This window comes from Corythoichthys intestinalis, chromosome 20, assembly GCF_030265065.1.
Source record: "Corythoichthys intestinalis isolate RoL2023-P3 chromosome 20, ASM3026506v1, whole genome shotgun sequence".
In the NCBI taxonomy this organism is placed as follows: domain Eukaryota; kingdom Metazoa; phylum Chordata; class Actinopteri; order Syngnathiformes; family Syngnathidae; genus Corythoichthys; species Corythoichthys intestinalis.
Window position 1 is genome coordinate 38,618,737 of NC_080414.1, and position 25,974 is coordinate 38,644,710.

Here is a 25,974-nt window from a genome sequence, read left to right on the forward strand (position 1 = left end):
ACAGTCTTAAAATTTTCACGTCGAAAGTAGACAGAGGGGAACTAATGCAAAAACGGGAGCAATTTTATCAACTTTTAACGGTTGATTCACAACATTAAATGACCTCCAAACATAGCAAAGGTTACTGTTTTTTTGTGTGCTTTTTTTAATTGAAAAAAAACATGAAAGGTAGCACCAGTTACTTTGCCAAGTATTTTTTTAATACTGTGTGTGTATTTCAGTAGTCAGTCACTACACTAGCCAAAGAGCTAAGAGGCATTTTAACAGTCGGAAATGTTTACATTTTAAGTGTTTATTTCATTTTCTTAAAAGCAAAATAAAGGCAGTTTAAAAAAAAAAAAAAAAGCTAAACGCAAACCGAACCGAAACCGTGATCACAAAACCGAGGTTCAAACCGAACCGTGGGCTAACTGAACCGTTGCACCCCTACTGTGTATGTGTATATATGTATATAATATATATATATATACCATCTAACACAATGCATCTCTTTGTGAGGTTAGGTATTGCACCCATCACATTATCAAAAGTATATACATACAATCAAATTTCTCACACACGCACACACACACACACACACACACACACGCACCCCCCCACACACCCACACACATCTATGTACAAATTGAAAAGACTGATAGTGAAAAAAATATATAACATTGAAAAAAAGTCTTGCACTTGCACTTGTTTACGTGAAGAAGAGTGCTCACACGCCAGAAGAAGACGGACAGCTACATAGCTCTGAATGAGTGAGTGGGCGAGTTAGCGAGAGAGAATAGACGGCTGCGAACCTACTTTCATTGTTTATGCTTTTAAATCATCTCTACAGAGGCAATGCCTGCATGTATCATCTTTTCTGTTGTTGTTGTTGTGTGTTTTCCACTCGCGATCGGACACTTAGAGCCAGTTGTGTGGTTGTTTGAATGATGTGCTAATGATAGCGAACGCATGCTAACCTGTTACTTATTACTAATAGTACCTAATTATCATTTATTTACGTTGATGCGATCCTGTTTTCTATCGAGGACCAAATTGATTCAGCAAATTATACGGACGTCCAGCATTGTCTTTTGGGAGTTCGCTGTATAGTCAGGACCGAGCCGTAGCGTAGGACAGTATATTCACATTTCGTTGTTCATGCACTGTACACTGTACATTTATTTAGCATGTTGTTCTCTATTGTATTTTTATATTAAATTGCCTTTCAAGATGACATGTCTGTTCTATGTGTTGGATTTTATCAAGTAAATTTCCCCCAAAAGTTCGACTTATACTCCGGTGCGACTTGTATATGTTTTTTTTCTCTTCGTTGGGCATTTTATGGCTGGATCGACTTATACTCAGGAGCGACTTGTAGTCCGAAAAATACTGTAGTTAAAATGTAAATATTGTTTTGTAAAGGTTTCATCTAAAAAACACTGGGAGTGAGACCTCTCCTTGTCCAGCGAATGTGCATTTGTGCTTAGGGCAAGATCATCTGTCGCAATTAGCGATCTTTGACGCTATCCTTTTTTTTTTTCTCCCTTCATTCAAGCTTGGTTCTTGGTTGTCGTGAGATTTATAACCTCGGCGAAGTTGCTCTCCCAGCTAAGACCAGGCTAACATTCGTCTTTGTAAGTTTTTAGTCACCGTAATTTCCCGAATATAAGGCGCACCCGTGTATAACGCGCACCCCAACTTTACCTGTAAAATCTAGGGAAAATTCTTGTACCCGTGTCTAAAGCGCACCCTAATTTTAGCACCAATAAATATGAGTCTCGTGTCTCGAACTTTTATAAAGTAAGCGGTTGCAGCATTTTTTAATCCTTTTGTCAAATTTTTTTTTTTTTAAATAGAATATTTATTTTCTGTGGTAAAATTGCTCACAGTGTACGATAATAATTTTCACAAAGTAAGGAGTTCTAGTGAGTTTTAACAGAATTCACCAGCGGAACTAATGTTGGCAAGTTGTGTAGTTCCCCGGGGGAAGAGTTTAGTTAAGGGAACAGCCGGAAGTAAACAAATGTCCCGCGATTTGTGTGCAAGACGTACGTTGTTACTTGTGTGAGTTTCAATGTAAATATCGCCATACACGTTCTCTTCAAGACAACATTGCCGTGTGCGGGCTGGCATGTTGCAACGCAAAGGTTAGTGTTTTCCGAAATTTCCAGGTTCGCGGTGAATCAGTAACAGGCACACTTATGCAAAATAGACAATGTTTATTGATTAGAAAATGCAGAATAAATGAGATTTATTGATTATAATCCCACAAGAGCAAGCAAACAAGTATCAAAAACAAGCATAACAAATGGCAACGATGACTCTAGATTTGAGTTTGTCAATCCCAGAATCCCCTCGAAACCGTTACTTTTCGTAAAACAGAAAGAAAAATGTACAGTTAGATATGTGCAGTTAGAAAAATGTACCGGTGAATAATAATAGAACAAAAAAAACATTTTTTAGGTTTGAAAAATATCATGAAAACAATTATTTACCACATGAAACTTGATTATTATATCACTGTCGTTCGGATTAGGTAATATTGTGCTGGTCCATGCTTACAATGGAACATGAATCATTATGAATTTTTTTCTGCCTCCGTCCCTGTACCCGTGAATAACGCGCACCCATGATTTTGAGAATAAATTTTGGGGAAAAAAGTGCGCGTTATATTCGGGAAATTACGGTAGTTTGTGTTTTGCATTGGAAAGGATAATATGTGTTTTGTTTTTGCCGAACTTTTTCATGGTCTTCATGGATATGATGACTTCCTCACATTCTGTTGTTTGTGCTAATGAACAGGGTACCTGCGGGTTATTAAAAGTATTAAAAAAGCATTGAATTTAGTTTCCCATTATTAAAGGTATTAAAAGTGTTAAATTAGCTGCTGTAAGTCTGGAATTTTTTCACCGTGGTCTTGATTTCCAAGAACATCTCAGTGCAACCTAAATTATATTCGTGCCGAATTTTTTTTTTTTTTTTTTTTTTAATCCATAACGAAGATGACGCATAGAATTTTTACGATGCACTGCACTACAAATCGAAATGCAACTCGTGCGTGCCAAACCACCACAACCGGCAAAACGGAGAATCCATCCACCTCTGCATCGGAAATGCGTCCGTTTGTGGGTGGAACGAAAACCCTGCAGGCAGAAGTATTGTGGATTCTGAACACCAAAACAGACCACCATTCATATACTTCAAATGAGTCCATTGGGGATCTGTTTCGGATATTACGTCATTTTTGGACAGCATCGGCTGTCACAATGTTGGTCATATTGTGTTTTGTTCCAGAGGGAGCGTTCCCGATGTTGTAACTGTCTTTTGTAACGAATTTTCAGTTGGCAGAAAAAAAACGCACATTTTCTTAATGTTTAAATAGTCTATATATTATATTGATCATTATAAATGCATTTACACAATGAAATAACGCTGGAAAAGTTTGTTAAACATAATGTTGGTCAAATCGTGGTTTTTTTCCAGAGGGAGCATTCCCGACTTCGTAATTGCAGCCAGTTTAAGCTCATCAAGACTTTAATATAGAGGTAAAATCGGGCCTAAAAAATCCAGCCCGACCCGCACTGGTCCGTGGGTATTAAAGCTCGACCCGCGTTTTGTGTGATAACAGTTGTGACGATGTCTGCATAAAAGACTGACTTGCGCAAGTCGTGTCCGTCTTAACGAATTCTCAGTTGGCAGAAAAAAAACGCACATTTTCTTAATGTTTAAATAGACTGCATATTTTTATGATCATTATAAATTTATTTACACAACGAAATAACGCTGGAAAAGTTTGTTAAATATAAATAAACAGATGCGGTTTTGCAGACTCGCAGAGGGGAAGATTAAAAAGGGCGTATAGGCACGCTCTGGCTCTGCAATGACCATACAGCGCCTTTTTTTTTAATTCAAATTATTTATTTTATAACAAGTATTCCTTAGTTTATCATTCATACATTGGTAATATGTAGTTATTTCAAAAAGTTAGCGAGAAAGAGGCCCGGCCCGGCCCGGCCCGACGTAATAATTGACATTTTAATTTTGGTATTGTTTTCAGTTTAATTTAGCTGTTTCCAGCTTGCTATGTTTATAATTGGGATGTTTGTTAACCGCTTTTCCTCTTACTGCGAAGAGGGAGGAAGTTACATCCGCCGCCGCTATGATATTTAAGTCATCAGCCATCTGCTGTGACCCGGGAATTTAACGCCTGCTTTCACGCACACTGCTTCCCATGTCAGTCGACACGGGAAATTGTTTTCTCACACAACTGCTGCACGGTTAAGTCCCGCGATATTCCCGTTGTTTTGGAGTATGTGATAGGGGCTTAAGTTACGTACAGATACTTTAGATGCAGTTTATGGGTCAAGCGAAGGCAGTGGATCTGCTTAAACATTTCCGTTTGCCTTTCGAAGGAATGTGAATTTCGCCGTTTTAACTCAAGCGTTAGCCATGTTCACTGGGGTCTTGGCAGGTGCACTAGAGGCTAGCCTGTTACAGAAGATGGCTGGTCTGGGTCCTGTCCTCCTCCTCTTTTTGTCCATAATTATTGTGTGCGTGTGTGTGTTTATAAAAATTCTGACAGACTTTATAATGTTACTTTAAATGTGTTTTAATTGTATCTTCAATATATGTGCATTCTTTTGTCAAACACACTTAGTAATTGAGGTTAAATTTGATGTTCAGTGCTTTATTTATTTAATATGATTCAATATGATCTAAATAATGGGTGCGAGAAAAGTATTAATTTTCAGTTGAAATGGCATTTAAAAAGGTCTCAAAAGACTTGAATTTAGATTTATCAATTCTTGGGGGACCCTGATGAATCTACTCACACGTGTAAAATACTATTGTACGACGTTTTAAATGTTTTCATTTTGTATATTTAAGTTACGATGATTTTGAGACCACGGCCGTTGCGCAGTTGGTAGCCAGAGTTGTCCTTGGACCGAACGGTCAGTGGTTCGATTCCCGGATACGACTGCCTACTGTCAAAGTGCCCTTGGGCAAGGCACCGAACCCTGATTTGCCTCCAATGGGTTGACAGCGCCTGGCATGGCAGCAGCCCCATTGGGTGTGTGAATGTGTGCTATTGTAAAGTGCTTTGGGCATGGTAACCATGCAGATAAATGCACTATATAAGTACTGTCCATTTACCATTTTTTTACCTCCTTAAATTCAAGAAAAGTATACACCTTTTGTTTGGAGTGCTCCTTTTTGATTCGCTGGTTTTGTACACCGGCTGTCTAGCAGAATAGCGTCACTGACACACACACAGGAGAAGGAGGGGTGAGACAGTTCTGGCAGCATTTTTGAAACATGTAAAAAACATGTAAAATAGCGAATACCGTACAATGGTATGACGGAACATTTTAGGGGTTTTGAAACGGTGACGTTTTCATACCATGGTAAACCTTGAAACCGGTAACCAGCACATGCCTAATCATGACAAATAATTTTTTTTTCAACATTTATGTCTTTCCAAGAAGAACCATAACAAAGACCTATTTGCAAAGTTTGCATCCTGCCTGCACTTGATTTTCCAGGATTTTGTTTAAAAAAGACAATTTGCGGGCTCTTTCATAAGGGAAATCAGCAATTGGTGGTCACATTTATAGTCAATGTGAGGCATGCTTCCAGTTCTCCTGCAGCCTCCTCAGGTCTGTCTTCACCTACAGAAGAATTTAAAAAAAGAGATCTAGGAAATGAAGACATACAAGCATCTCTGACATTGTACAGTTCTGTACAGTTGACCAAATGTCTTACTATGTTCATTGCAGAGAAATCTCGCTCACAGTTCACTGTTGAGATGGGCATTGTCAACGCAATGGCCGACTGTTGGCTCCAGCAAGGGTACAGCAAGGGCCCTCCCATGTTATCAGTCAGTGATGCCATCTTTGCCATCGTGCTGACCTGGTCCATATTCTAAAGCACATTCAATGGATTAGCCATTAGGACTACACTGTTTCAATCCCATGTTTTCACAGGTTACATGCGTTTTAAAATTGAATTGACTTACAGTGTCTTTGTGGGAGTTACTTTTGTGATTGTTTCAAAGTTTCTCCCTAGTGCAAACTGATATTAAAATAATAACAATAGTAATGATTTGTTTCAATGAGATGAAAAATACTTATTTTGCCATCTGTTTTGTATTTTTTTGGATAAGGAATATGCCAATTTATAAACAATGAACCTTTTTCAACGCCGTAACTTAAGTTAAAACAACACAATTTTGATTAAAAAAAAAAAATAGTTGCACAATTCTTAATACTAACCTTGATTTGTGTGGTACAGTCATTTTCTCCTAGTTCTCCTTCCCTGGATTTATTGCGCCTTCCTGATCTCTCATCTCCAGCTGTCATCTTGCCTCATTCAGTTTTTGAAAACATTATCTCAACATTAAAATACAACACTCGCCAAACACTATTGTTTTTTTCTACTCTTGGAATGTGAGAGCTACACTGCTGGCCAAAAGTATTGGCACCCCCTGCAATGCTGTCATATAATGCTCAATTTCTCCCAGAAAATGATTGCAATTACAAATGCTTTGGTAGTAATATATTCCTTTATTTTGCTTGCAATGAAAAAATACTAACGAGAACGGGGGAAAAAATTTAATCATGATAATTTTACACAAAACTCCAAAAATGGGCCATACAAAAGTACTGGCAGCCCAGCCTGATACTTGGTAGCATAACCTTCAGACAAAATAACTGCGAGCAACCGCTTCCGGTATCCATCAATTAGTTTTTTACAATGCTCTGCTGGAATTTTAGATAATTGTTCTTTGGCCAACTGCTCCAGGTCTCTGAGATCCAAACTGCCATTTTCAGATCCCTCCAAAGGTGTTCTATGGGATTCAGGTCTGGACTCATTGCTGGCCACTTTAGAAGTCGTCAGTGCTTTCTCTCATACCATTTTCTAGTGCGTTTTGGGTCATTGTCCTGCTGGAAGACCCATGACCTCTGAGGGAGACCCAATTTTCTCACACTGGGTCCCACATTATGCTGCAAAATTTGTTGGTAGTCTTCAGACTCCATAATGTCATGCACACGGTCAAGCAGTCCAGTGCCAGAGGCAGGAAAGCAACCCCAAAACATCAGGGAACCTTCGCAATGTTTGACTGTGGGGACCGTGTTCTTTTCTTTGAGGGCCTCGTTTTTTCCCCCCTGTAAACTCTATGTTGATGGCTTTTCCCAAAAAGCTCTACTTTTGTCTCATCTGACCAGAGAACATTGTTCCAAAACGTTTTTGGCTTCCTCGGGTAAGTTTTGGCAAACTCCAGTTTGGCCTTTTTTTATGTCTCTGGGTCAGAAGTGGCGTCTTCCTGGGTATCCTACCAGAGAGTCCCTTTTCATTCAAACGCCGACAGATAGTTCGGGTTGACACTGTTGTATAGAGCTGGGAATCTTTGGGCACCTAACGATTCGATTACGATTCAGAGGCTCTGATTCGATTATAAAACGATTATTGATGCACCCCCCTCCTTTTTTTTTTTTTTTTTTAATTTATTTTTTTATGTTTTGTACATTAGTTCCAAAATTGTTCAAAAATACTTTCAGGCTAAACCAAACTACTATTTCAGTATCAAGTTAACATATAGCAGTAAACAAATATACAAAAATAACAGTAAATAAAAAACTCCAGTCCCCATTCTGTATCAGCAGCTTTAAACTACATTCAATTAATTTAATGTTGTGAATCAACCGTTAAAGTTGTTAACATTGCTCCCGTTATTTCATAATTTCCCTTTTGTCTACTTTCGACATGTGAAAGTTTTAAAACTATTTTAAAGATAGATTCAAGTCAATATTTTACCGATTTAGGAGTATTTTAGATAAAAAGTTAATTAGGTTTGCTTGGAAGGTTCGCTACAACAGCCTTGCAGGGACGTGTACTGCTTTAAGATGGCGGCCATTTACTAACGCCCTCATCTAGCTTTTTGTAGGTGTGCTGCTAACTCTACCGAATCAATAATGCATCTAGTCCTATATAAATGATATCTACCATAACATTATGCTACTTTGTAGCAGCTTTTCGGCAGCAGTCAGGTATGTTGTTGTGTTTTTTTATCTCGTGGCATGAGTTGAGCTAGAGCCGTGAGTTGAGCATTGGCATTACCCGAGGGGCCGGGTAATGAGAAGCATGATGTTTAGCTACTCTTGCTCCGTTCCTCATTGACCGCGCGGCGCACTGAGTGTGTTGTACTTCCGCTTTACTTGGCATATTTCAATAATCGGAATTTGGATGTTTGTGAATCGTTCTCGAATCTTCCACGGCCGAATCGTGAATAATCTAAGAATCGGAAATTTTGCACACCTCTACTGTTGTACCCCCGGGCTGTGGGACTGTTTGTACTTGTTTGGATGTTAGTCCAGGTTGTTTATCAACCTTCCGCACAATCTTTCGTTGAAATCTCTCGTCAATTTTTCTTTTCCGTCCACATCTAGGGAGGTTAGCCACATTGGCGTGGGCTTTACACTTATTCATGACTTATAGCCTTGATATTGCCTATGCTTCCTCACGAATTTGCTTCTCAAGTCCTCAGACAGTTCGTTGGTCTTCTTTCTTTTCTCCATGCTCAATGTGGTGCACACAAGGACGCAGGACAGAGGTTGAGACAACTTTAATCCATTTTAACTGGCTGCAAGTGTGATTCAGTTATTGCAACCACATGTTATGTTCCACATGTAAGTAACAGGTGCTTTTAATTACACAAATTAGAGAAGCATCACATGATTTTTCAAAACGTGCCAAGCCAATACTTTTGTCCGGACCATCTTTGGAGTTTTGTAAATGATAATGATTTTTTTTCTCCATTCTCTTTTGTGTTTCTGTGCAAGCAAATTCGATGAACATATTACTACCAAAGCATTTGTAATTGCAATCATTTTCTGGGAGAAACTGAGCATTATCTGAGAAAATTGCTGCGGTGCCAATACTTTTGGCCAGCAGTGTAAATACATTCGGAACTTGGTAGCGTGAGCCGCACGTTCCAAAATATTTAATTAGCACGCTAATTGAATATTTCAGAACTTTACACTCTATATCACCACAACAATAATAGTCTTTTTGTTACCTGACCTTGCTCTTCAGGAACTTTTCTCTTTCCAAAATACTTTAAAATACTCATCTGAAAAAACAACGAGTGACGTCAGTAATGAACAAATGCTAGGCTAAGACACACCATAAAGAACTTCTACATTACGTCGATGTCATATTAAGGGCGTTTTCACAGGCTTAAACCAGAATTACATTCATTAAATTGAAATACCTTTCTGCGGATTTTACTCCCTAACTCCGCGCAGACGAACTCCGACGCAAGTTAACAACGGGAGAACCGATGCGATTTTCAAAATAAGGCGTATAAAGTAAGATTTTTTTTCTTGACTTGCTATTTCAGATGACCAATGGCAAAAAGTGCGTAAATATTGAGAAATATATACACTCACCGGCCACTTTATTAGGTACACCATGCGAGTAATGGGTTGGACTTCAGAACTGCCTCAATTCTTCGTGGCATAGATTCAACGAGGTGCTGGAAGCATTCCTCAGAGAGTTTGGTCCATATTGACATGATGGCATCACAGAGTTGGTGCAGATTTGTCGGCTGCACATCCATGAAGCGAATCTCCCGTTCCACCACATCCCAAATATGCTCAATTGGATTGAGATCCGGTGACTGTGGAGGCCATTTGAGTACAGTGAACTCATTGTCATGTTCAAGAAACCAGTCTGAGATGATTCCAGCTTTATGACATGGCGCACTATCCTGCTGAAAGTAGCCATCAGAAGTTGGGCACATTGTGGTCATAAAGGGATGGACATGGTCAGCAACAATACTCAGGTAGGCTGTGGCGTTCCAACGATGCTCAATTGGTACCAAGGGGCCCAAAGAGTACCAAGGAAATATTCCCCACACCATTACACCACCACCACCAGCCTGAACCGTTGATACAAGGCAGGATGGATCCATGGTTTCGTGTTGTTGATGCCAAATTCTGACCCTACCATCCGAATGTCGCAGCAGAAATCGAGACTCCTCAGACCAGGCAACGTTTTTCCAATCTTCTATTGTCCAATTCCAATGAGCTTGTGCAAATTGTAGCCTCAGTTTCCTGTTCTTAGCTGAAAGGAGTGGCACCCGGCGTGGTCTTCTGCTGCCTCAAAGTTCGACGTACTGTGCGTTCAGAGATGCTCTTCTGCCTACTGTGGTTGTAACGGGTGGTTGAGTCACTGTTGCCTTTCTATCAACTCGAACCAGTCTGGCCATTCTCCTCAGACCTCTGGCATCAACAAGGCATTTCCGCCCACAGAACTGCCGCTCACTGGATATTTTTTCTTTTTCGGACCATTCTCTGTAAACCCTAGAGATGGTTGTGCGTGAAAATCCCAGTAGATCAGCAGTTTCTGAAATACTCAGACCAGCCCTTTTGGCACCAACAACCGTGCCACGTTCAAAGTCACTCAAATCACCTTTCTTCCCCATACTGATGCTCGGTTTGAACTGCAGGAGATTGTCTTAAACCATGTCTACATGCCTAAATGCACCGAGTTGCCGCCATGTGATTGGCTGATTAGAAATTAAGTGTTAATGAGCAGTTGGACAGGTGTACCTAATAAAGTGGCTGGTGAGTGTAAAGATATATATATATATATTAGGGCTGTCAAAATTATCGCGTTAACGGGCGTTAATTAATTTTTTAAATTAATCACGTTAAAATATTTGACGCAATTAACGCAGATGCCCCGCTCAGACAGATTTAAATGACAGTACAGTGAAACGCTCACTTGTGTTTTATGGAGTTTTGCCGCCCTCTGCTTGCGCTTGGGTGCGACTGATTTTATAGGCTTCAGCACCCATGAGCATTGTGTAAGTAATTATTGACATCAACAATGGTGGGCTACTACTTCATTTTTTGATTGAAAATTTTACAAATTTTATTAAAACGAAAACATTAAGAGGGGTTTTAATATAAAATTTCTATAACTTGTACTAACATTTTTCTTTTAAGAACTACAAGTCTTTCTATCCATGGATCACTTTAACAGAATGTTAATAATGTTAATGCCATCTTGTTGATTTATTGTTGTAATAAACAAATACAGTCCTTATGTATCGTATGTTGAATGTACATATCCATCTTGTGTCTTATCTTTCCATTCCAACAATAATTTACAGAAAAATATGGCATATTTTATAGATGGTTTGAATTGCGATTAATTGCGATTAATTAATTTTTAAGCTGTAATTAACTCGATTAAAAATTTTAATCATTTGACAGCCCTAATATATATATATATATACTGTATATTAGAGCTTAAACGAATACTCAAGCAACTCGAGTTTAAAAACCGATCCGAGTAATTTTGTTCACATCGAGAAATCATTTAATTTTGGCAGCTCTAAGCATCACATTTTTCCCGGACTACTTTTAATGCGGGACAACGTGCTGACGTCACGTGCGTAGAGAAAGAAGCAGTTAAAAAAACTACCTTACTGCAGCCGATAGCCGCTACAAACTACTCCGACGTTGCTAAAAACTATGCCTGCATGATGCTACGGCGGTAGCAGGTAGCGTCTGCTGCGTCTCATAGATCACATGTACGTAGAACTAGATGTGAAATGACAGACTCTGCGGCGTTAGTAAACAGCCGCCATCTTAAAGCAGTAGACTTCTCAGCACTAATAAATAAGATTAACATTAGTACTGTCACTCGTTCACGTCACGTTAGCCTTGCGGAGGGCTGGGTTTCTATTAATTATGACCACTGTTGATGCGTGGCTAATGTGTCTTACATCCAGGCTTTATTTAATCCGTGAAAACATAGCGCTGTAGAGTGATGAGGGTGTAAAATAAAAACTTAATAACGCTACCTGTCAATTTTAGCTCGGTAGTCATTGATGGATAAAACACCATGTTGCACTGGTTCCTAATGTGCGCCAATACAGCAGGTATCATACATTTATTTTGAACACTGCAAAAACTCAAAATCCTATCAGGACTTAGTTTAGACAAACTTAAAACTTAACTAGAACTTAAAAGTAGCTTGACACAGATGGAAATTCAGTTGAAACACGAGGGAAAAACACCTAACTTTTAAGTGATGTGTGTTATCAAGAGTAATGACATTTTTAGAGTTTTTTTTGAGTGAAAGCAGTGAATAGAGTGAAATGTCTTGTTTTCTCATGTATATTTATAATTGCTCATTACCTTACAAAAATATTTTATCTGATGAATCGATAGAAATTTCAGTCGATGACTAAAATATTAGATAGCTGCAGCCCGAATATTTATATATGTTCCTTTCGAAGTCGATTGACTTGAAGTAAAAACGGGCTTGGACCTCAACTTTCACACTTTCAAATGAAACCAACCTGCGGCACGTGGGTGACGTAATTACAGCATGACGAGGCTTCAAAGATGATATACGTAATTGTGTCGCCGCCGACACGTCCGGTGTTAAATTGCTAATATGACCAATTATAATACCTTACTAGTCTAGGATGTCATCGGAATAATGTCTGTAACGCTTTAAGTATAGCTGTTTCATGAGCTAAAGTTAGTTAACCCTTTAACACCTACGCCTATTTTGTCCGAATTTGCATGCATTTGCTTTGAGCGCCTTGAAAGGTGAAAAAGCGCTATATAAGTATAACACCATTTACCATTACCATTTGATGTTGCCTTTATATTTCAAAGAAAAAATTGTTCACAATGGCCAAGTTGGGTCCCTTTTTTTTTTTTTTTTTTTAAACCTGTCCTGTTCAGCTGTTTGACACAGAGAATGGAAGTCTAAGTGCCCGGATTCTGAACAGTTTTAATGTTTCACATTGAGAGTCTGACATACTCCCATTGTAATCATTCAAAATACCTTTTTATTATGACAAAGCAGCGAACAGGAAGGGATTATGGGGGGACAGAAGAAAAGAAATACAAGAGAAGAAAGAAAAGGAACACATACACAAACAACAACAAGAAATACATTGAACATCTAAACTAGTTACTAATATGCTGGTGCTATCGTCAGCGAGATGTATTTCCGGTTTACACCATGTGGGGGCCTATTGGCCAGTGAAAGAGGAGAATGGGGGTGGGGGTGTCTATAAGACTATAAGCTAAGTGATTGAAAGGGGTAGAGTTTTTTTTAGGGACACCTTGAACTTCATGTCCAAACTGTTGTTTTCTTCACTGACCAATTATAATCCACATTTTGGACCCAAAAAGACCAAAAAAATCCCAAAATATTTTTTCAAAATTTGTAATGTTGATGTCCCATTGACAACCAAACCTGCTCGACCAACCGTTTTGAAGCTTGATAATATTTATTCAACTTGTTAGGATAAACATTCAATAGAAAAAAATAAGATTGAATAGTTTTATGTTTGACAATTCAACACAAACAGCAAGTATGGTCATAGGCGTTTTTGGCCTTTACACATAATATGGTCTAAACAGGTTATATACAGTGCAAAATAGTGAGAGAAAAAAAAAATCATCAAACACAAAAAGGGTTCGGAGGATATCTCTTTGTGAAGTTAGGTATTAAACCCATCACCTTATCTAAAGTATATACGTACATGCAATCAAGCTTGTCGAACACTCATCTTTATAAAAATTGAAAAGATTATAGTGAAGAAAAAAAGTATTTTCAAAAATATTGACAAGTAGTTCAGTTCAATTCAAATTTTTCTGGCATACGACCCAATAAAGTTTTTTTTTTTTTTTTTTTTTTTTTTTTTTTTTTTTTGCGCACTCAATAAAGCTTCTGCATGAACAGGTCACGGAGCTGCGTCACACAGCCTACTCTTTCGCCGTTCGCGCGCTGCTGTCACTTCTACTCGCCGAGACGCCGACTCATCCCAGGAAAACAACAAGAAATACGGCTCATCTTCTTCCTTGAGTTAATGAAATAATGCATTAGCTTGCGCTTAATTTAGTTTTAGATTCATTCTGCACGTTTCAAAGACGCTCGCTCAATCCAACCGGCTGTTGCTTGCTTCGCATGCCTCCTTTTCGTTAGTTGGTGCCTCGATCGGAAATGTATTAAAAATGTCCACATTCGGTTCGTCCTTTTTGACATCACAACGGCTCTTGGAATATGTAGTCTTTTGTGCTGCTTTCGGTTTTGAAAAAGGACAAGAACTGATGGAAATATGGAGATAGATACATGGTCCATGCAGCGTTTTAATGCATACTTAAGAGTGCAATAAAACTATAAAACTCAAATGACATTATCTCCCGTTTTTCTTGGTTGATTGACTTCAAATAAAAACTGGTGTGGACATCAACTTCGGCCCTTTCAAATGAGACCAACCAGCGGCACACGGGTGACGTAATTACAGCGTGACGAAGCTTCAAAGACAACATACGTAAACGCGTCGCTGCCGACACGTTTGGTGGTAAAGGGTTAACTTCATATTTTCGTTCCCAGTTAAGAATGCACTAACATTAAAGCCATGCTTCCGCTTTTTAAATAAACATTGCATCCTAATAAGCGCCTTGAACTTATTTTTCATATAACATTTTGTGAACAGACACCTTTCTTAGCTCCAAGTATTGAACCTGTATGCTTTTGCCTCGATAGCTTGCTACAATTATTTTATATATACTAGGGGTGCAACGGTTCAGTTAGCCCACGGTTCGGTTTGAACCACTGTTTTGGGATCACGGTTTCGGTTCGGTTTGCGTTTTGCTTTTTTTTTTTTTTTTAAACTGCCTTTATTTTGCTTTTAAAAAATGAAATAAACACTTAAAATTTAAACATTTTCGACTGTTAAAATGCCTCTTAGCTCTTTGGCTAGTGTAGTGACTGACTACTGAAATAGACACAGTAGTAAAAAAATTACTTGGCAAAGTAACTGGTGATTAAAACAAAGAAACCCCAAAACATTGTAACCTTTGCTATGTTTGGAGATCATTTAATGTTGTGAATCAACCGTTAAAGTTGATAAAATTGCTCCCATTTTTGCATTAGTTCCCTTGTGTCTACTTTTGACATGTGAAAATTTTAAAACTGTTTCATCGTTTAAAGATAGACTCAAGTCAAGATTTTGCTGATTTAGGAGTATTTTAGATAAAAAGTTGCTTAGGTTCGCTCGTAAGGTTTACTACAACAGAGCCTTTCTGAGAAGTTTACTGCTTTAAAATGGCGGCTGTTTACTAGCGCTACCGAGTCTGTCATTTCGCATGTAGTTCTATATGCATGAGATATCTAGGCGTAGATTGTATGTTGTCGGCTAAGTCAGGTAATATTGGAGCCACCTAGCCTAGCATCGCGTTTGCTACAGCGTCTCAACAAACACTCTTCCCTCTCCGAGTCTCTGACTTTTCTCGCGTCATTCAACCAACGCATTGTCTCGTTGCAGGAACGGTGACCAAATCCGAACGGATGAAAAAAAAACGTAATGCATGAAAAACGTGCAGATTTTGAACGTAACGTACGGCGTACACATTTAAAAATGAGTGCTCACTTGTACAAATTATGACGAGACCATACAATTTGACAGGTATGAATTACAGTGGACCGTCACAGTTAGGTAGTAGCACTGTTTAGCACGGGACGTCCAACTTCCAACTATCAGTGGTCAGGGCGAAACTATGTGCTTTAGCGAAATCATCTTCGATGGCTTTGTGTGCCATTTCATAAATGTCGGGGATTACGTTTTTGGAGAAATATGTCCGCGAGGGAACAATGTAACGTGGGTCAAGCGTTGCAAATAAATTAACGAAGCCCGCCGTGTGTTTTCACTGGTGTCATCTTCGGGGTTGTCCTACCCTGAGAAAGTGATATCTGTGGGTGATGCCGGTTGAGGTGCTGGAGTCATGTTATAAAAGTGTTGCCATTAGCACGGGGAACAAGCGCTGAGCAATGCTTGCAATTTTTTTTTCTTCAATATTTTCTCTACCTCCGCATTGAAGTCCACGGGGAAACCAAAATGTTGCCACACGGCACTATTTGTTTTCTTTCTTGTTTCACTTTCACTTCGCTCGTAAGCGAGAGGGGGCGTTACTCGGCTTCTATTACACAGGTGCTTGACAGCGATCCGACATTTACTTGCAGGGCGGGAATTTCTCCACAGCGGTGCTTAACGTCACACACAGGCACACAGAGCTCGATCAATTCATTCCACAAGCGTTCGGAATACATTAATTGCAAAACCGAAAAGGCGTGGTTCATAAAGGTGTATTGAACCGTACGGTTCTGCTTTGAACCGCAAACCGTTGCACCGCTAATATATACAGTGTATAACAAAAGTGAGTACACCGCTCGCATTTCTGCAGATACTTAAGTATAGACCCCACTCACCAACGTCACACAATGACGTGTCGCTGTATCCGGCCGCCATATTGTCCGTCATTGTTTATCCGTATTCTCAATGGTTTCAATTTGTCATGCAATTTATAGTGCAATTCATGGAAGCCTCGGTGCTTTCAGACGCTGTAAACTCATTGGATGCGTTGCATAAAAGGCGTTATGTGGAAAAGCTTCAGTCTATCCATTCGCCAGATCCATATTTGATGCCTAAATCGATATTTTTCATTTTTCATTTTGCAACTCATTGGATGCGTTGCATAAAAGGCGTTATGTGGAAAAGCTTCAGTCTATCCATTCCATATTTGATGCCTAAATCGATATTTTTCGACCCGCTGTCTTCGCCGTCTCTGCCTGACATCTGCTACCCTGATATCTACAACTATCTTGTCCACAGAAACTCAGCCTATTCTCACGAAACTTTAAAAAACTTTAAGAGCAGCACTCTAAGCAACATTACCCCGTGTGACCTTTTACTTCCAATTTTCTGTAATGGCGACAATCAATTAAAAAAAAAAAAAAAGTTGACTGCGATGGCCAACGCTTCAAGGATAGGTGGATATTGGACTATTTCTTCAATAAAATACGCAACAACTGTGTCTGCCGCATTTGCAAAGAGACAGTCGCTGTTTTCAAAGAGTTCGATGTGAGGCGATATTACCAAACAAGACACGCTGACATGTACGACAAGATTACACGGAAAATACGCAGCGAGAAATTAAAGCAACTTGAAGCTTGTTTAATTTCACAGCAGCAGTATTTCGCAAGAGCCCGAGGGTCGAAAGAGAACGCCACAAAGGCGAGATTGTTGAAATTATGAATTTAAAAAATAATAATAATAAAGCAAATGTGACACACAGAAGGCCTTGGGTAAAATTTGTTTAAATATATTGTTCTACGTAAATTAGCCAAGGTAGCCCCCACATTTCTACCACACCAAATCTGGCCCCCTTTGCAAAAAGTTTGGACACCCCTGTTTAACTGATGATCCGTAGACGAGGCCAGCTTCTTTCACTTGGTACCAGCTAAATATTATTTAAAAAATAATGATGGTGGAAGTAATAAACATAATGAATTTGAAACTGTGTCTTGTCGGCGATTAGCCTCGCAATGATCTTAATTGTGGTTGTCAGCCCAAAACCCTCTAAATATATATTAAATGCATCTTACCAGATATAAAATGACTACTACATAGTCTGTGGTGATTGTTTGGTGCTCAGTATTCACGTCGAATTGCAGCACTCCATCTCGCTTTCCTCTTCGGGTCTCTCGGAATATGGTAGAATTTCAAGTCTCTCCGTCTATCTATTACTGCAACCAACCGCCACACACGCCTTCACCATTTTGATTATTAATGTTAACGAGCAGAAAAACACTCCATAATAGGAGGAATTTACGTCGCGGTAATGCGTAAACACGACGAGCTGACGGACAATATGGTGAGGAGGCGTGGTTGTGCATCATGTGAGTGGGGTCTATATCTTTTAATGGGACAACACTGACAAAATGACACTTTGATACAATGAAAAGTAGTCTGTGTGCAGCTTATATAATAGAGTTCATTTATTTTCCCCTCAAAAATATAGCCATTAATATCTAAACCCCTGGCAACCAAAGTGAGTACAACCCTTTGAAAAAACGTACATCCATAAATGCCCAAATTGAGTACTGCTTATCATTTTCCCTCCAAAATGTCAATTGAATCGTTACAAGAGTGCTGTCAACATTGCTGCAGAGATTGAAAGAGGTGTTGGGGGGGGGGGGGGGGGGGGGGTGTCATTCCCACCACTTGACTGTAGGCATGACACACTTATCTTTGTACTCCTCACCTGGTCGCGCCACACATTCTTGAGACTGTCGGAACCAAACAAATGAATCTTCGTCTCATCAGACCTTAGGACATAGTTCCAGTAATCCATGTGCTTTGTTGACATGTCTTCAGCAAACTGTTTGCGGGCTTTCTTGTGTACCGTCTTCAGAAGAGGCTTCCTCCTGGAGTGACAGCCATGCACACCAATTTGATGTATAGTCTGAGCACAAACAGCCTGCCCCCCCTCCCCACCTCTTCAATCTCTGCAGCAATGCTGACAGCTCTCCTGTAATGAGTCACATGACATTTTGGAGGGAAAATGACAAGCAATACTCAATTTGGACATTTAGGATGTGCATTTTTTCATAGGGGTGTACTCACTTTTGTTGCCAGGAGGTGAGATATTAATGGCTATATTTTAAGTTATTTTGAGGGGAAAATAAATTATCTCTATTATAAAAGCTGCATACAGACTACTTTTTATTGTGTCCAAGTGTCAGTTTGTCAGTGTTTTCCCATGAAAAGCTATACTTAAATATCTGCAGAAATGCGAGGGGTGTACTCACTTTTGTGATACTTTATATTCACCCTCAGCTGCATATTATAAACTCTCTTGCCTCAATCTGGAGAATCTTGCACGGGTATTGTTCCAAAATAAATTGGTTTAAAACACTTCCGTACACGTCCGCCTGCGATGGCTTTGAGGTTGAACTGAGGAACCTTGTCGGCTTACCAACTGTAACTAAGATGGACTGAGGTTTTGCGAAAGTTCAATTAAATCTGGCTCCAACACAAGTGCTTCAAAATTGGACAGGAGCCATTTAATCAGTTGGAAATACTTTAGCATGATTTTTTTTATGTTAATCATACATGTTTTGGTTTTTTTTTAGTTCATAATTTTTCGTGTTGTCTTGCAGGTTTCAGAAAATATTTTGGTCTCGAGCGGCAAGAGTCCGAGTCACCTGGCATTAAAGAGGAAGTTGAGGACCCGCAAATGAAAAAGGAAGACCCAAGTGACCCTCAACAACAAAAGAGAGAAGAGCAACTTCCGATCAAAAAGGAGGAGGTAGAGCTACTATACGTTACAGAGGATGACGTTATGGCCAGTCCGACTGGTGATCCTTTGAAGAGTGAAGAGGGTCAGGGTGAGACCAGCAGAGGAGCGGCGCCTCCAAGCGGCGGCGGCAGCAGCAGCAGCAGCAGCAGCAGCAGCTCAACTGAAGGATTGCAAGAGGACAGTTTCATCGCTCCACTATCAGATAGCGAAGACGCCATGTCACACTCGCCTGACAGTGATGATGAAGGTCATAAGCAAGTTTACAGTGACGACAAACGCACATGCTCTCTGTGTGGGAAAACCTTTGTTAATAAGTATACTTGTCGTCGGCACATGAGGAGCCACACTGAAGAAAAACCTTTTTGCTGCTCAGTTTGCGGCCAAAGATTTAGTCAGAAGAGAGGCCTAACACAACACGCAAGAACCCACACTGGAGAAAAACCTTTTTCCTGCTCATTTTGTGGCCAAAGATTTACTCAGAAGGGAGGGCTAACAATACACGAAAGAACCCACACTGGAGAAAAACCCTTTTCCTGTTCAGTTTGTGGCCAAAGATTCTCTTCAAAGGGAGGCCTAACAATACACACAAGAACCCACACTGGAGAAAAACCTTTTTCCTGCGCAGTTTGTGACAAAAGATTCAGTTGCAAGAGCCACTTAACAACACACACAAAAACCCACACTGGAGAAAAACCTTTTTCCTGTTCAGTTTGTGGCCAAAGATTTTCTCAGAAGGGAAACCTAAAACAACACGCAACAACACACACTGGAGAAAAACCTTTTACCTGCTCGGTATGTGGTCAAGGGTTCACCCTGAAGCAAAACTTTCAAAGACACACACAAACCCACGCTGGAGAATAACCTAGTTATGCTCAATTTGTGGTCAAAGATTCAGTAGCAAGAGCACCTTGAAAACACATAATAACCCTCACTGGTAAAAAAAATCGTTTTTTGTGGTCAGCGATTTAATCAGAAGGATCGGGTCAAAAGGCACGTGGGTGGGTGTGAGAAGCGATTGCCTAAGACTGTTTTGCCTGTCATGTAGTTCATCAGTTTGTGCATGCAAGACAATTGTATTCTCTGGACCTTCCTCAAATCCTGTTGAGGATTTGCAGCTTCGGTGCTATGCGTGTGCTTTGTGTGAAGTGTATTCACACTATTGTCAAAAAAACTGGCTCACCTGATTTAGGTTATTAATTTAGATGAAGTTAAGTCGCGTGACACTTGACTAGGATGATCTGGCAAATAAAAATTGTCTCATTGGTCGATCCAGATTCTTTTCACAACTTTGTTTCCTTTTTCCCCCCTTTTTTTTTTAATTAACTGTTACTGCTAATCTAGAAGAATCTGCAATGATAGTCTAAGAACCAATACAAGGCCTCACCAAATCCGCACCTCGGAACAACTTTTCCTGTCATGTTTTCTATGTCTCCCTCCTCCAACACACCTGAATGACATTGACATGCAATGGGAAGCACCTCCCAAGGTGGTGGAAAATGAGAGGGCTAAGATCCTTTGGGACTACCAAATACAGACTGATCAGATGGTCGTGGCCAACCAACCGTACATCGCATCACATTCACGCTATTTGATTGGCTGAGGAGTCAAGTGCTCTCGTAAATGTGTCTGATCAAACCTGCAAAGTGCTCATGCTGATTTTAAAAATTGTCAAATGTACAATATGTAAATTTAGTTGTCTCATTGTAGTCCCTAGATACCCCCCAAATCCATCCAAAACATGTATTAAACGACATATTATTAAATCAAAGTAAAAAAATAAGATCGATGGATAAATACTTCTCTTCGGGTAACACTAATCACACCATAGTCCTTCTTACAACTGACATTTATTAATTTGTCACCGTCAAACTATGAACACACTATTAGAAAATAAAATACAATCATGACAAAGAGCGTACAATAATGCTATGAAGTAAATCAATAGAGCCATATTTGCTTACAAAAACATACCTCAGTGGCAGCACAATAATACTGAGGGAACTAAGGTCCCAATAATCAGCAATTCAACAAGGAAAACTGCTGCTATTGGCACTAGTCCAGCAGTTAAAGTGGACGCTGCTTAATAAGCTAGCGGGCTAATAACGAGCTGGGGGGGATGGGGGTTGGGTTGTCATCGCCATGCCCACACTATTTACTGTTTCGCTGCCTTTTGAAATGTCAACTGGCGTTCACCCCTGCTTCGTAATGTGAAAGCAACAGTTGAAAGCAACAGAAAATAGCACTGACATGTTCGAGTGCAACAAAAGAAAGTGGACCACCCATTTACTGTTATGAAATACCAGATATGCATAGCAATAACTGTACAGATCAACCATTTAGATTAATTAGACCTAATAAAAAACACAATTAAATGACCAATAATATACTGTACCATCAATGCTGAGAGGTGGCAAACGAGACACCGTTACCTGACTCCAAAAAAAAAAAATGAAATAAAATGACTTGAGAACATTCAGCTGACTGGACAAGCATCGTAAAGTCGAAATTACGTAAATTGGGTACGTCGTAACCCGGGGACTACCTGTATTGTCTTTAAAAAATGTGTATCCATAGTATCCATGTATTTTGACTTCCATTATTTGTTCAATTGTTTGCTCTAGACAATAAATTCTAATATGCATTTAATGTTATTCCTACATTGTGACAATGTTCACATGAAATTGTTGTCTACCAGTAAAATGCACTCTTGCCGTACCCTACCAGGTCTGACATGTTTTGATTATGATTATATTGTCTACTTTGCACCATCAACTGTGGAGTTCTTTATCATGGTCATTACAGTTAGCAGGTTTCTCATTTCGATGTGAGCTTCCATCATGCTCCAAACTAAGGGTTGCACAGATTCATTTCTTTAGTGGACACAAAATAAAGATTATGATCCAATGTGACAATAAATCCTAATGTAAATACAGCAAACATTTTCATTTTGTGCTGCTATCGTTTTATAGATATTGAGATATTAAGTTCGAGTGATGACGTCAATCGCAGCGGCTGACGAAGTGTACCAACGCTATCAATAGCTGAGGGGTGTCCCAACAACTAGCGCAAACATAGCACAAACGAGGGGCACCCCTTCAGGTCCATTTTGCAGTAAATGGTGGGCTAGGGTGCAATTACGATAAAATTATGAAGGCAGCACGGTGGAACAGTGGTCATCACATCCACCTCACAGTTTAGGATCGCGGGTGCAATTCCGGCTCCGGCCTTCCTGCGTGTGTTTTCTCCGGTTTCTTGCCATATTCCATAAAAGGTGGCATAGTATGCTGATTGAACACTCTAAATTGTATGTAGGTGAGAGTGTGTAAATGAATGGTTGTATGTCGGTATGTGCCCTGCGATTGTTCAGAGTGTACCCCGCTTTCTGCCTTTATAAGGTCCAGCACCCTTGCGACCCTTGTGAGGAGAAGCGGAAGATGAATGAATTATATAAATGTTATAGGGAGTGATTAAAAGTATGGCGTTTACGGTGATCCAATGAAAAATGTGGGTGCGCCTACATTTTGTGTTGGTGCACCATAAGAAAAAAGTTGGGTGCAACCTTAGCAAAAAGTGTGGAACCTTGGCAATATATATCGCAATTTCAATTTTTTCCTCATATCGCTCAGGCCTATCCCAAACAGAGCTATTTAAGTTAACTGGTCAAAATATCACAATATAATATTGCAATATACAGTGGGGAGACCAAGTATTTGATACACTGCCAATTGGAAAACCCATTGACAGTGTATCAAATACTTGTTCTCCCCACTGTATCACAAACCCCCCTAAACATCGCAATGATAGTTTTTTCCCCCAATATCGTTCAGGCCTAATGTACTGTACAACCATTCTCTCACTCTCATATATCATAATTTTCGTACTATAAGGCGCCCCTAACTATAAGCCGCCACCCACCAAATTTTGCATGAAAACGGCATTTGTTCATAGATAAGCCGCACTGGAATGGAATATGGAATATTAACACCAAAAGATATTAACCGGTAACACTTTGTTTGACTGCGGCATCAAACGACTGTCATAAGACCAAATGAACCACTTGGCTGCAAAGCTTCATTGCTTCAAGAAGCTTCTTCATTTTGTCATCACTTCTCCCATAGGGAAACAATCAACCTCTGCTGCCACCTGCTGGCAACACAGTTTTGTCCAACATGCCTCCTCGCATGCATTGCAATGCTACAGATGTAAATAACAATCAAAATTCATGTTCTGTTCTAATTATTTCTTCAGTTACTGTTTCAGTTGTTTCATCAATTGCTATTTATGGTATATGGTAACTTTATTTGACAGTGGGGCCATAAGACTGTCATTAGACAATCTTAATTATGACATGACACTGTCATGAGCATTTGTGAACGCTTATAACAGATGTCATTTAGTGTTATCCGGCAAATTATCTCATTTTTGAATGGATGTAAATTGTAAAGGATCCAAGCTGGACATAAATGGAGTTATTGAAATTATTTGCCAGATTACACTTAATGACATAAGCATTCAGTAATCCCCATGATAGTGTCATGTCACAATTATGACGCTCTTATGATGCCGTTGTCAAATAAAGTGTTGCCTATTAACCCAAATAAATCGACAAACAAGCCGCTTTGGACTTTAAGCCGTAGGATTCTAAATGAAGGAAAAAAGTAGCAGCTTATAGTCCGAAAATTATGCGTGTATGTGTCTGACTTCTTAATAGGACTAGTTGTTATAGATCCCAAAGTAAATTAATCAGCACAGCAGTTGAGGTCCTCTTGGGTGGGGTGGACTTAGTCACTGACTGAGCGGTGCCACCAGCTCGACACATCATCAGTTGTGTGCCCCAGCTTCATCAGGTGTTTCGGCCACTTAACACAATACACCCTCTGCTGGGGTTGGCCCACCACAGGCTGATCAGACCTGGGTGAGTGTCAAGCGGTGGCACCGCACGGTCACTTGGCAGCCCATGTTGCGTCCCTGCGTTTTAGCCACAGCCAGTGACTGCTCCGCTCTGCTGCAGTGGCAAGTTCTTTGATTGCCTTCCGTTGGGCCTGCCCTCTGATCCCCACCTCCTTCAGGAGCCTTGTGGTGGACCTTGCTACAAAGCCTCTGCAGCCGACCTCCACTGGCCACACCTTCACGTTCCAGCCCCGCCCCTCTGCTTCAGCTGCTAAGTTGGCATACCGCAGCCTCTTCCGTTCAAATGCCTCATCGATGGCATCCTCCCACGGGACAGTCAGCTCAACGATGAAAACATGCCGGCAGGATTTGGACCAGAGGACCAGGTCTGGTCGCAGATTGGTTGCTGCAATTTCGGGTGGAAAGGTGAGCCTCTGGTTGAGGTCCACTCGCATTTCCCAATCCCGGGCTGCGCTCAATGGGCCAGATTCCGGGGGAGATGACTTGTTCCGCCGTTTCTCCCCTTCCCGGACAAACATTTTCTGTGGGACGGTAACCTGGGCGTTTAGAGGCATGGCATTGGTGGATACCCTCTTGTTCTCAAGTTCGGCAGCCAAACACTTTAAGACCTGGTTGTGGCGCCAGGTGTATCTTCCTTGGGTCAGGCCGGCTTTGCAACCCACCAAGATGTGTTTGAGGGTTGCTGAGGCTGCACATTGGTGACAGGCTGGGTCCTCTCCATACCAAAGATGAAGGTTGGTTGGAGAAGGCAGAACATCATATGTGGCTCTTATGATGAAGCTCAACCTGCTAGACTCCATGCTCCACAGCTCGTTCCAGGTGATTTTCCTCCTCTCCACACCCTCCCACTTCATCCAGCGGCCTTGCTGAGCTTGGGAGACTGCTTTGGCACACCTAGCTGCTTCCTCCTGGTGGCGCACCTCCTCCACTACCATGTGCCGCCGTTCGGTTGGAGTAGCCTTTTGCCATGTGGGTGTTGTTGCTTCCAATCCAAGGCCCCTCTGCCATGTTGGACGTGCCCCACTATATCCCGGTGTCTGAGGGCGGTCTTTGCAAATGCGACTGCTGTGTAATTGTACATACAAAATGTAAATATAGATAAAGTGTACATAAATCTGTGGAGGAATCCGTGCAGCAGGGACACACCTGACACCCCACCCCTCAGCCCCAAATGCCCCACATCCTCAGTGTATGGTGCATTAAAATTAAGGGGGAACTGGCCCGGGACCAGTTCCAAAATGTAACTAGTCCTACAATTTTTGACCATAGCACATAATTTACACATTAAAAATTCCAGGAGGGTAGGGGGCCTAAAAGTTGTATACAGAATTTGCAAAAAATCTACGATTTCCCCAAAATTTGCCAAAACCTTTCCCATTCATTTCTAATTGGATGCCATTGACAGCCATGCACGTCCAAATTTCCCATCCATTTTAAATAGCAGGAAAACAGGCTCTTGTGATTTTCGACCATTTACCGTGGCAGCCCGTTGACATTCAACTGGCACCCATGTAAGTCGATGCCATTGACAGCCATGAAACAGGAAGAATCTCCAAATAAACAGGAATTGACCTGATATCAACAGGACGTGTCTCTGAAATGTCCCAAAAAAACAGGAAGTGACCAGACATCAACAGGACGTGTCGCCGAAATTTAAATCAACAAGAAGTGACCGGATATCAACAGAAAGTGCCTAATATCAAGCGGACGTGTCACCGGAATGTCCCCAAATCAACAGGACGTGACCTGATAGAGCTGTATCTACCACAGAAAAGGCCCATTGTAATCTCTCTACAAATTGCCGTTTGCAGTTAAAGATACATGACCATAAATTCCCCTTTGCAGTATTTTGTCAAAGTTCATGACCAGTGCACTCCTGCGATATAATTGAGTTTCATAAAAT

The 25,974-nt window shown here is 40.4% G+C and overlaps 1 protein-coding gene across 1 annotated transcript in view; it reads left to right on the forward strand.

Annotated features, from left to right (window-relative positions):
* LOC130908928 (gastrula zinc finger protein XlCGF7.1-like) overlaps window positions 1–21,888 on the forward strand; it is a 35,916-nt gene extending 14,028 nt beyond the window's left edge. Inside the window, exon 2 of the mRNA XM_057824875.1 lies at window positions 19,021–21,888. Within this exon, the coding sequence (XP_057680858.1) occupies window positions 19,021–20,021 (1,001 nt within the window). The 3' untranslated portion in view covers window positions 20,022–21,888. The remainder of the gene's footprint in view (window positions 1–19,020) is intronic.
* Window positions 21,889–25,974: the final 4,086 nt, after the last annotated feature.